Source organism: Antechinus flavipes, chromosome 1, assembly GCF_016432865.1.
Source record: "Antechinus flavipes isolate AdamAnt ecotype Samford, QLD, Australia chromosome 1, AdamAnt_v2, whole genome shotgun sequence".
Classification (NCBI taxonomy): Eukaryota; Metazoa; Chordata; class Mammalia; order Dasyuromorphia; family Dasyuridae; genus Antechinus; species Antechinus flavipes.
The window spans coordinates 506,635,558-506,649,223 of NC_067398.1; the positions used below are offsets into that span (position 1 = coordinate 506,635,558).

At 32.3% G+C, this 13,666-nt stretch overlaps 1 protein-coding gene across 6 annotated transcripts in view; it reads left to right on the top strand.

The window, feature by feature from the left end:
• The window catches only part of PTPRM (protein tyrosine phosphatase receptor type M), a 966,854-nt gene that overhangs the window by 415,458 nt on the left and 537,730 nt on the right, over positions 1-13,666 (top strand). For all 6 annotated transcript variants that reach the window (XM_051970436.1, XM_051970437.1, XM_051970431.1 and 3 more), the window contains exon 6: positions 7,242-7,416. In XM_051970436.1, the coding sequence (XP_051826396.1) occupies positions 7,242-7,416 (175 nt within the window). The remainder of the gene's footprint in view (positions 1-7,241; positions 7,417-13,666) is intronic.

The following is a 13,666-nucleotide window of genomic DNA, read 5'->3' on the forward strand; positions in this document are numbered from 1 at the left end:
CACAAGTTTTCCCCTGCCTCATAAGTACGTTATTTTATTTAAACAATGGAATTCAACTTTAAAAATACCCAAATTCCAATTAAATGAATCTCTTTTAAGTCATTATTATTTTAAAGTTGCTATCTTTCATGAGGCGACCCATGAGATGATTGAAATGTATTTGTTCATATATGTTAATGGAACAAGAAGAGCATAATTCAGGATCTTAAGTCTTTTCCAATCTAGATTGATAAATACTATAGTTGAGTAGTTATAAAAGGGTTGATAAATTCAGAGGCCAATGTTATCTTAATTATCAGAATGAAAAGAAGTCTAGGAAGCAGTTTTTGTTGAGATATTAAATTACTATTTGATTTAAATAATGTAAAATGCTTTAAATGGAATTACTTCAGGCACTTCAGATATTATTAGTGATCCAGTAGCAAGAATTTAATAATCATTTTACAAATGGGCATATCTGAAAGCCGAATAATGTAGACTGTTTTTCCCCCCTATTAAGTAAATGAAAAAGCTGCTTAATCCCTACCTGTATGGTTAGGGAGGGGTGACTGACCCCCCATGTCATTTGCCTCTGAGACTGCATGGTCAGAGCCATTCCAAAATGCCGTGAAATTGATTAATTTACTCTAAGTGCTGCTAACATCTCAGAACTTCAATTTTTTTTCAATCACAGCTCTGATTTTTGTTAAAACTCTTTCTGAAAGGTTTAATATGTATCTTTTTTGCTGCTAAATTACTGCTCATTTAGAAGTCTCAGAGTTAGTCCATTACATAAAGATGGTTGTAAGTCTAATTTAAATAACTATCAGTCTTTTTGTTTTCCTTCTAGCTTGCTCAAATTGAAAAAGAAATGCATTTTAAGACACAGTTGCATTTTCATAGATATGAATTTAACCCATTAATATAATATAAAGATAAACCTCAGTATGATGTTTTATTAAGTTAACAAATGATAAGCATACAATATTTTTGCAGTACTGTATATTAAAGTAACAAGTAATGTTACTCATAATTTAATATTTTTCATCAGTTATATGAGATTCTTTCTTATGTAGAATGATAATATCATAACACATAAGCTGATACCACAAAGAATTTTTAAATTTACTGGGGTGTTTTAAACTGACTGAACATTGAGCATAAAATTCTCTTTTTATATAAGTGGAAATTAAGACCCAGAGAGATAAAATGATTGCTAATCTTTGGTAATTTCTAATTCACTCTCACAAAGGAACATAAATGAAATGTGTTGAACAATTTGTCAAGGGGGATACTCTAGTTCTGTGAAGAGTAGAAGAAAACTATTTATTGTATTTTGATAGCTGGGTGTACTTTTAAAATTTCCTCCCCTAGATAAAACACAACCTTTCTGATAACAAATACCCTTTATTATGCTCCTTTCTTTTGCTTCTTCCCTTCCCACTTTTTCCATTTTCCTTTTTGTTTTTTTATTTTAATCTTCCTCTCTTCCGTTTTCTCTTATATCCTTCTCCTGTTATTATTTCTTCTCTCTTCTTCACTTTATCCCTCCTTTGTTTTTCTGAATGGACGCTTAACAGTTTCTAGTCAACTGTTTTTGTCAACAGGAAAAATATACTTATCAAAAGATATTGTGATTTCATAAATTGTAATAGGTTTACTTGAGTTTGAGTGATTAACCTTATAGACCTTTAGATATTGCTTTCCATCCTTAATACTCATTCCCCATTTTAGTGGAAATATTTATGATATACATGCTTAGCCTAGTTTAATTAGATTTTTATATTTAGCTAAGTGTATCAGTTAGACATGACTATTTTTTCTGGGTCTTAAAATCTGTATTTCATGTAATATGCATGTATATAACAACAAAAACACATTTAAAAAGTAGATTATGTGGAATTATATCTCATAATGCTAGGGAATTTGTACATTTTGTAATTTACATTTTTGGGGAAAGAAACAAAAATATGATTTTGTTAGAGAAAAATGGAATGGTTAAAGAAATACATTAACTTAACACATTAAAAACAAATTTAAAATATCATTAATAAAAGTTTAGATTTCTTTATATGTTCTTTCATATATACCAAGAATAAATTAAAATTTTTTTCTCTGTCCAAGAGTTTTTGGATTGAAATAAGTCCATAGTTCTGCACATATATCTTCCTTTAATATACATTTTGTAAGTTATATAAATGTGATTCACATATCCTAATATTAAGTTTAAAATATTAATAATGACTCATGTTTGACATTTGAGCTTCCATTAAAATACTAATTCTCATTTTTCTTTCTTTGGGAAATTTAAGGAGTGAAGGTATCTTGTACTGGTCTGCCAAAATACATTTTATTATTTTTTGTTTCCTTGCCCCTTTTTAATTTACTATAGCTAATTGGTCTCAGAGAGAGAAAGAAGAGCTGGTTGGCTAGTTCAGTTTTTGTCCTTGTTTATTTTATTAGTTGATATTTGGATCCTATCTTCTTGCTTCTCCCTTTTACCCCTGGCTTTGGCTGCTTTCTCATCCTTCTTCTACTTGCTTCTCTTGTTCTTCAACCCTAACCATTAGTGGATACTTTAAAAATATAGTTCTGGTGTGACTGGAAGGTACAGTTCCACAAAGCAGAGTACAATATCATTCAAGAGCTAATAAATAAAGTAAAATAAGTATGAATTATATGGAGGACATATTTGTACTATGATGGAGGTTGAGGAGTAATGAAAGTTGCTGCATAATAATATAAGGGAAAGGAGAAATAGGTCAGATCCGCTGGGGTGCCCAATAAAAACAGGTACCTAAACTGCCTAAATCCAGTGGACTTTTATCAGGTTCTTATATGGATCAAGCATGAGCACACATTGGGGTACTGTTCTTGTTCTGCAGTTCATTGTTCAGAAATAAATTAATCCATGAATCCTAGAAGGAGTGATTGGATAATTGGTAACTAGTTAATATTCATATTCCCTGCTGCTAAGAAAGGTGATTTCAGCTGTTGAATGTCTTACTTTGATTGAATAACTTGGAGGATTTGATCTTTAATGGGGTAGGGAGGCAATTGAAATTTTTTCAGACTTTATATAAGATTTGCCACAATCTCCAGAGAAATAAGAAAACTGAGAATCTCAATGACCCTAGAACTTTAAAAATATATCAACTTTATCGATATATTTCATAATAAATCACTTATTTTCCCTATTGTATACCACCTGCTCCCAGAGGGTCATTTCTTGTCAATAAAGTTATCTGCAACCTTCACTGGTCAGAAGGTAGTAAAAGACTTAAAAGGGGAAATTGTTTAACTCTCTTTTTATTGTGGATAATTTTACTGGATATCATATTTTTGGCCACAGCTCTAGTTCTTTGGATTACTGGTATATATTATTCAGGATTTGTGGTCTATTATTGTGGCTACTGATAAATCCTGTACAATTCTAAATGTATATCCAGCATATTTGAATTAGTCTTTTTTGTAGTGGTTGTTGTTATTTTTGGTTTGGGGCTTATTTTTTGTTTTGTTTTGTTTTGTTTTACAAATTTTCTCTTTGATCTGGGGTTTTTGAAATTTGGCAATAATATTCTTATGTGTTTTCTGCAAAGGATTTCTTTGAGGTGGTGATCAGTTGATTTTTTTCTTTTCTACTTTACCCTCATGTTTTATAACTCAGGACAATTTTCTTTATTTTGTAATGCCAGAGAAACAGAGGCAAGGCAGAAATTGGTTTTTAATCATTTTAATTGTGGAGAATTTTAGACTAGCTGAGATTAAGCAGGTCCATGGGACTCTTATCTCAAAGCATTCAGCAGTGAGCAACTAATACAGTAAACCTTTATAGGGTTTTGGCTATCAGGGAAACAAAGGCAAGAACACTGGTGAGCAGAAGCCATAATTCCAGGAAAGGACCATAACTTAGTCCTGACAGGATAAGAGTAAGGGGGTGGAGGGGTGAGGACACTGGATGAGCGGACAGGATAAGAAGGTCGAGGGCAGGAGACAGCAAGGCGAGGGGGAATTATCCTAGCAAGCATTTGAGATAATGCACCTAGAGTTTTAGGCTTCTTTTCTGACTCGATTCTCTCAATCCTAATGGCAAGGGGAGATGTCCATAATAATTTTATTCAGGGTATAGCATAATAATTTAATAATTAAGGGCATGACAATTCAGGGCATAATGATTGCTTGCGTAACTGTATCAAGGTTCTTTTTTTTTTTTAATCAGAGCTTTCAGGTAGTCCAGTTATTCTTATATTTTTTCTTCTTAATCTGTTCTCCAGATATGTTATTTTTCTTATAAGATGTTTCTGTTCTATTTCTTCATTCTTTATATTTTGTTTTATTATTTCTTGGTCTTTTATAGCTTTGTTGGCTTCCTCTTGCCCAATTCTAAATTTCAAAGAATAATTAAAAAAAAAAACCCTAGATATTCTTTATTAGTTGATTATCTTTTTTCCATAATGTTTTTGTTTTTCTTATATGATTCTTTTTTTAAAGTTTTTAAAATTTTTCTTCAATCTCTTTCACTTGTTTTAATTTTTTTTTTTGTTTTTTTTTTTGTTCTATGAATTCTCTTTGGACAGGGAGCCATTTAACATTACTCTTTGGGTAGAAGAAGCTTTTTTACTTCACCATCCTCAGAGGATGAACCCAGTCTTCCCTATTCCCATAGTAAGTTTCTATGGTTGGGTTCTTTCTTCTTTGTCAATTTATTTATTTATTTTTAATGAAAATTATTAGGGTAAGCTCCTCTAATCCTGGGGTGGGGCAGATGGTACTTCTACCTTCATTTTGGCTCTCCCTCTGACATGGAACCCAAATCAAAAGTTCCACCCTCCTACAAGTACCCACAGTCAGCAGCATCCTGCCCCATTGCTTCTGCCCTCATAAGCTATGTTAGTTCCTTCTCTCTGAGGGCTGAATCTGTGTAGCACAGCCAGGCTGATGTTCCTAGTCTTCTGGTACTCAGATCTGTAATGTTCTTGTTTGGTTTTCTGGAGGTCTTTGAGCAGCCTTCTTTTTATTAATCACCACAAGGATAGCCAGGTGTCTTGATAAGATTACTGTAAAAATCTCATCAGTTTCCCCTGCCTCAAGTTTCTCCCCATTCCAGTCCCACCTTGTTCCTTATATACACTCTCCTCCCTGCTAGTTCCTCACACAGGCTAATCTCTCTGACCCTGAGTCTTTTCACTGGCTATTCCACATAACTGGGAATATTTTTCTTCATCTCTACCTCTTAGATTCCCTGCTCCCTTCACTTCTTAGTTCATGTCCCACTTTCTGCAAGAAACTTTTGTCCATCCTATTTAATCTTGGGACCTCCCCTCCAAGGTTACTACCAATTTATCATGTATAGATCTTATTTGTTCCATAGTTATTTGCATGTGATTGTGAGATTTGAATCCTTGTCTTCTCATCACTATTTTCTCTGTATCCCCAACACTTAGCACAATCAATGCCAGTTGATTGAATGCCTGATGAAGTTATATATTCTGTGCCTATGTTAAATAATTTAATTATTATATGAAAATTCTATACTCTTGATTTTTCCTTAAAATCAAAATTATTTTGGAACATTGTACATTTTAAAGTAATTTGAAGAAAATTACTTTACAATTTTCAAAAATAAAACAATTAATTCACTAGTATTTTACTAGCCTATATTTTGACATTAATGTCCAGATTAACATTGCCTTTGGCTTCATGTATTTTGTACAAGATTCTGTTTTATGTGTCTATCATTTGTTTCTTTTAATGCTTACAAATAACATCATAAAATTGATTTCTTTTTCCTAGCAACCAAACATCCTAATTACAGAACCAAAATCTATTTTATTATTAGGCTTTAGATTTCTTAATGAATAAGATTTCTAATGTTGAAAAAATATATACTTTTCAAGGTACAAGTTTTCCTGAGCACTAGGGTAGGGAACTTAGTATATAACAGGTATTTCTGTCTTATATTTTGTCATCCTCTAGTCTGTCATGTTCTGGGGTAAAAATGGAGCCAATAAAGATGATCATTCAAGTTCAAGGTAATAAATAAAATGAAGATCTCACCCTTAGAGGAAATGAAGGTCTAGAGATAGTGCCAAAGGCAAATCGATAGGGTAGAAGCTGCCTCGCTGCCCAGTAGGTGCCTTAGTTGGTCAGTTATTCAACAGATATTGAGCTGCCCCATTGAGCATACAGGGGCACAGTATACTGCTTTTTAAATTTTACCTTCATCTCATAGCAGAATTTCTTCTTTATATCTAAGAGAATATTATCAAACAATAAACATTTAGAATATATTTATTGAGTATATACTAAGGACAAACCATAGTTATTTCAATAAAGAAAAGTATTTTCTTATGAACATAATGCAAGCATTTCAATATACAAAAATGAACAAGAAACTTGAATAGAAAACTATGAACTTCTTTTGTGTAGTTTTTTTTAAATATAAGGAGAACATATATTAAAATTAATGAGGTACTAACAACAACAACAAAAATTACTGTTTTCTTGGTCCTGTATATCAGCCTTGACCCTTCTCCCTCAAGTTCATACCTCTCTTTCTGGATCCTGAATCTCTTGCTTGGTGCATCTTGGCCCAGGATCTAAATCCCCATAGTAGTTGGTCTGGTCATGGTATATGCTAATCCCTGTCATGATTCATTCTGTGATTTTAATCCTTGTGAGAATTTATGTGATTCTGTATTCATATGCAAAATAAGGACAATAATAGGGTAGAATATAGCTTACTTGATTAACTAGGCAAACATTTAAAAAAAAAAAAGCCAAAGTGCATTGAAAAAGCTATTTGTTAGTTCATTAAGGAACTAAAAAAGATTTTGCAATTTAAGTTATTTATGCAAAAGAAGGAGGTAGAATTGGGTGAGAGTAAGGGGAGGAGAGCAGAGAAAAAATTGCCTAGGTTTTTTTTTTTTTAATTTAAATAGAAATAATTTAACACAATTAATATTCTGGAGGAACAACAAAAAAGCAGATAAATGCCCACACTCTTAAATCAGTATCACTCAATCTCTAAAGTGTCTAGGATGGCAGAATTTCAGAATCTTTACCAGCTGTTCCAGCTGAACAGTTGCCTCTAGATAATGAATGTTTTAACTGAGGTCTGCATGGCAGTAACATCTGTACTATTTTATTGGGCATTTTGAGATTTGGATATGTGGTTTACTCCTAAATGCTTTGCGTTTTTTCACCTTAACATAAAACTTTCTCTTTCTCTCCTTGTGTTGCCTTCTTCCCACCATATACAGGGCATTGATGTAAGAGATGCACCTCTGAAGGAAATCAAAGTGACGAGTCCTCGTCGATTTACAGCCTCCTTTAATGTTGTGAATACAACAAAACAAGATGCTGGGAACTATCGTTGTATGATTCGCACTGAAGGTGGTGTTGGAATATCAAACTATGCAGAACTGGTAGTTAAAGGTATTTGTTTTTTTTTTAATCCTCTAAATTCTTACACTGATATAAGCACACATTGTACACTTGTTAGTTCATTAGATTTTTAAAGCTCAAACTTATCTGCTTTCTCTGAAAAGCAAGTCTATAAAAGCCTGTGTTGACAAATTGCATTTTAAATACATATTTTGCACATGGGTCATATTTTTGAAAGCTATATTTTATTTATGTTTTCTTGCTTGTTTGCTGTGGGAATGAATGTGCTCTTGGCAAATGCTTCTGCCAAGTCCATATGCAGTGATTACAACCTATAAATTTATTTAAGGAATGAACATTATTTACTGATAGAAAACCACTTAAAATGCAAATATTCACCAGACAGGAGTGTTTATGACAGGATGGTGGTTAATAAAACCAAACAGTGTTCATATAAAAATGCCCAGTCACATCATACAAACAATATTGATAAAATGGTGTTAAAATTCATTATGTTTCAGTAACCATCTATGGCTTTATTTTGCATGGCAGGAAAGTTAAGTCATCATTGACCAAATAGGCAGGGAAATGAAAGGAGCAAAAGGATTATTTTTCTTGACTTGGACGAGGGTTATTTCACAAGTTTCTAATGTCCTTCAGCTACAGATTCTTTTCCTGGTCCAGAAGGAGCAAAGTCAACTTCTGGTAGTTCCATCTCACTGTTTCACAAGAATTATGAGTATTCATTTGTATTCCTTTTTAGGAAACCAGAGATATAATTTGTTTTTCTTCCATGGTTTATATATACACATGCACACACACACGTGCCCACCATGCTTATTCTCTGCCTGCATACATGTTCCTTATATGTTTCAATATTCCTATTGGTAGCAAGATGGCTTGGGAGAAATGCTATATGTCCAAAGATCAGGAAGTCATTCTTGTCTCATATCTTATATACTGTTCAATTAACTTTTTTCTCTTTGACCCAATATACTCTTTGATTGACTAGAAACAGAAATACATTAAAAATAACAGAAATTCATAAGTATACACATACACACTCAAATATACATAGAGTAGATACATGTATATGGATAGATGGATGTGCACATATGACATTTATACTTGCCTGTTTATGTACATACTCTGCCTTGAAGCTATCCCAAGTCTGAGATATACTTTAGGTTCAGGTTTGCATCAACTCCAAAATATGGAATTCATGCTATATTTTGCATTTTCACCTTTGCTACCTCACCATGAGTAGGAACATAGATACAGACAAGGAACTCATGGTGAGAATCTATGCATGAGAGTACATATGTGTAAGAAGCACATGGGCAGGAGACCCACATGATTGGGCAATTTGTGCTTTAGATGCTGCAGAATCATTTCTGTGACATCAAGCAAGCAAAACTTCAAATGAGCTAAATGAAAAAAAAGGGTGGCAAAAGGACTTTTCATTTCTTATATTGGCTCTGATTATCATGCAAATTAATTAGCTGTTTTGTCTTACATTCTTTTGTTTGTTATACATTCTTGGCATCAAGAAAATCTTCAAAGGTTCCTAATTATCTACTGGTTTCTATGAAAAAGAATGTAAAATTCTACTATTATACATTTGTTCTCTATTCCAATTGTATGTTTCTGCTAAGTTCTATTTCTGTTTGCATGTGTGCATTAATATTAAGTAGTTAAGGGACAGATAATATTCAATAATATTCTAATGTAATAAACAATCTGTTTAATGCCTTGCCACCTATAAATCTTGTTAAACTTCAGTGTTTAGTATAAAAATATAAAGCCCTCAAATGCCCCCATGGAAATCTACCTTATAAATATTTAGGTCAACAATTGATGAAAGTGATCACATTTCAGTATAACATGAGAATTTTTTTGATTTTTTTGGTTTATAGACAGCATTTGAAATTACTGAATGAGTAGATGATAAATTCTTTGAGAGATTTATCTTTCTGTTTCCTTCCATGTTTCACAAAGTACCTCAAAGGCTATACTTAAGATGTACTTTTAAAAATATATTTATGACCAAATAATAACAGCATTTAATAAGTGAAGGTGCAATTTAGATTTATTAAATTATAATGATAGGCATTAAATTTTGGAAATTTTTCTATTGTTGAACATTAGCCATAACCTACACATATATTTTCTTTAAATACACAAACATGTATATATATGCTTTTTACCTACATATAGTTATTTTTTATGTACATATATAAAGTATATTTTTTCTTAGTTACAGGCTTAGGCAAGGATAGCTAGGTATTGCAGTATGTAGAGGTTGAAGAGTATCAAGCCCAATAGTTTCATTTTACAAATAAAAACTGAAGGCCAGAGAGGTTAAAAGTGACTTGGCTACAAGGATGCTTTATATGTGCTTTGTGTGCCTTTATATGTATATATCATCTACTTTAGAACATGGACTTCTTGAAGACAAACACTATTTTGCTTCTGTACTTGTATATCCTATCTAGGTGGCTCAGTGTATTGACCATTAAGGAGAGTCAGAAAGACATGAGATCAAATGTGACCTCAGAGGCTTATAAGATGTATGACCCAAGGCAACTCATATAATCCTTGTTGCCTTAGTTTATTCATTTACAAAAACTCCAGAATGGTTCATGAATGGTGGGCATGATAGAAATGGCTAAAAAAAAAAAAAAAAAGCCACAGTTGTATTTCTATTGCATTCTACATTGACTATCAAGTAGTAGATGCTTAATAAATATTTGATTGATAAATGATTGATTAGAAATTAAACCGAGGTCCTATGCCTCCAAAGATAAGGCAATGCTTTCCTCACAACTCTGTCTGAAGTAGTGCAAATATTATTACTCTTATTTTGTAAATGAAAGTAAGACTGAGACAAGCTCAGTGATTTTCCATAACCACACATAACATCCCAGGAAATATTGGAATTACAATTTGACCTCAAGGTTCCTGATTCCAAATATTACATTATTTCTACTATATTATATACATAGTCTAATGGGCTGGTGTTATATAGGGAAAGTGAATTTTTTTGCTTGTTTAGAGATAGTTGGAATTAAGCGGCTTACCTAAGGTCATATAGCTAGTGAGTGTCTAAGGCTGGACTTGAATTTATTTCCTCCTAACTCCCAGGTCTCTGCTCTATCCATTGCACTACCCAGCTGCTCCTGAAAGTTAGAATTTTTTGACAGAAGAGTTTGTTTTTCTTCTTTACTTGAACACTGACTTATTTTATGAAATTGGGTATTTAAATTGCTCTTATGAACTTCCATTTTCTTCTCTCTAAATGCGTAAGATTTCTTCCTCCATCTCAGGGCACTCTAGTAAAGTGAAAAATTATTTTCACAGGTTATGGAATTTCAGTTTAGGAAGAATACTAAATATTATTCATTTTGCTTTCCCTTCCCCTAAGCATCTTGCAAATCAGAAAATTAAGACTAAAAGTTGTAAAGACTCAACCATTGGGTAGCTGAGATAGAGAAAGATTCTAAGTCTCCCAAATCTTTAGTTCACTATATCTTATAAGCTTTTGGTATCCTTAAAATCAAAATTCTTAATTAAACTTTTATAATGTCTCTAAGAGAGGCAGAGTGACAAAGAGGCTATAGAGCTGACCTTGTTTAGGAGAACTTGGATTCAAGTCTCATTTCTGACATATACTGTTTTTGTGAGCCTGGATAAGTCACTTAAACTCTGAGTGCTGCAGGTGACTTCCTAAGACTTTATAAGTTATAGAAATTTGCAGATCTACATTGGATGCTATCTATGGATTTGGATCAAAACAAAGGCCTGATAGAAAAAAATATCAAAAAAGCCCTAATAGCGTGTAGTCTCTTCATTAATATATCACACACTAAAAAGGGAAAATATCTTTTTAATAATAGTAGTCTACTGTTTTTGAAGAAAGAATTAATTTGATTTGTCCCTTCACTTGCATTTTCATCGATGAATTCTTTCCCTTAGCATTTATCATTTTATCTTAGTAATTCAAGATTTGTATTTATTCAGTATTTTGGAAGAATTAGCTTAGAATGTAAATACTGGCTTTGTTTTTGTGCTGATTCTAACCTTTTAGACCATCAGATAACCTTTGGATACTCAACTGTTATAGATCCAATCCTTATTCAGATCTCACATATGATGTAACCCTATTTGGACCTTACTTCAATGGTAGATGAAAAGAGAATAGTCCTTCTGGGACAATGAAGCAATAAAGTTAAGTCTATTTTAGATACTTGTAAGGTATAAAGGGAATCGGTGTAATCACTAACCCTTATGACCTTTTGCTAGAGTTGCATTTTGAATGGTATTTCAGCAGGCAGTGCTAGCCTTGAAAGTAATTAACTGTTCTTTCAGCATGGCTACATAAATGCCTTAGGATGCTCTATAAAAGTTTCATTTCATGTCTTGGTTCAAGAAACAGTCTAATGATTTAAATTGATGCTAAATCATTTTTAGTTAAGGCAGTACAATTTAAAAATATGAACAGTTTCTGTACAAAACTTTAGTTTATAAACTGTGAAAATCATAATTTTTTACAATTGTACAGTAAATTCCTAATCTTTAGAATCTGAGGGCAACATTTATAGCACCATATATATATTTTTTTTTACTTTGATGTCTAATAAGGTTTTTCCTTGGCATTAAAAATATCACTCTGATATATCCCTTCCCTCCCCATCCCCAATAAAACAAAACAGTGGGAAAATTTTTTTCCTGTTTACTTAATGTGCTAGAATATACCATTCTTTATTTTTTAGCTTGATCTCTGAGGATTTATGGAGGAAGGGTTTGGGAAGGAGGTAGGTGAGATGGAGCTAAATCGAAATATATCAAAAGCCTAAACTACTTAAGGGAACTCACTTGAATCATTAACTGAGTGGATTTTTTTTTTGACATTAGGAACAATAATACATTATTAGTAGAAATATATAATGTCACTTCTTAGAGATATTACTAGTCCTGATTTGTTTTCAGAGAATCGTTAACTCCATAGGTTCCAACCACTGAGGAGGGATTACTTTTTGAGTTTGGACAGCCATTCAGGTAGCAACCGAGTGATATACTGAGGAAACTGTCTTTTCTTCCCAGATAGTTATTTAAGTAGAAAAAGGTATTTGAACCCACACAGAAGCCAATGTTATAAATAATAAAAAGTGTGGTGTATTATTTTGTTATTAATTAATTTCATCACTTTATATTCCCTTAGCTTTTCTAAACCAGTTCAGACTTAAGTCCACATCTTAAAGTAAAAGAATCATAAATGGTCAAAAGAGATGAACATGCAGTTTTCAGACAAAGACAGCAAATCTTTCTATTGTCACATGAAAAATGCTCTATATCACTATTGATTAGAGAAATGCAAATTAAAACAACTCTGAGGTACTACCTCACACCTAATAGATTGGCTAATATGACAAAAACGAGGAATGATGGATTTGAAGAGAATGGGGGAAAATTGGGACACTAATGCATTATTGATGGAGCCATAAACCAGTTTAACCATTCTGAAGAGCAATTTGGAACTCATACTCAAAGAGCTATAAAACTGTATATTCTTTTGCTGGATCTGTATCCCAAATATATCCTAAAAATGGGAAAGAACCTATTTATATAAAAATATTTACAGCAGATATTTTTGTGGTAGATAAGATTGGGAACTTAAAGAGATGCCCATCAGTTGGGGAATGTTTAAACAAACTGGTATATGATAGTGATGGAGTATCATTGTGCTATAAGAAATGACAAGTGGGTTGATTTCAGAAAAATCTGAAAAGACTTACATGCACTGATTCAAAGTAAATTGGACAGAACTAGAAGAATATTGTACACGATAACAACAATATTGTACAATGAAGAACTATGTATAATGTAAGTATTCTCAGCAGTGTAATGATCCAAGACAATCCCAAAGCATGAATAAAGAAGCACATAATCTACCTTCAAAGAAAAAACTTAGTTTGTTTGAAAAATGACTGAAACGTTTTATTTTTCACTTTCTTTTTTTTGAGTTTTCTTGTACATAATGACTGATGTGGAAAGGATTTACATGATTACACAAGTATAACTTAATATCTGATTGCTTACTATCTCAGGGAGAGTCAAGGGGAAAGAGGGATGAAAGAAAGTATAGAATTTGGAAACCAAAACTTTAAAAAGCTATTATAAATGTTAAAAAATTGTTCTCACATGTAATTGAGGAAAAAAAATTTAACATGTAGTTGGAGAAAAATATTTAAAAAGAAAAATTAAAAAGGAATCATCATGGGAACCTGTTAGAAACAATTAA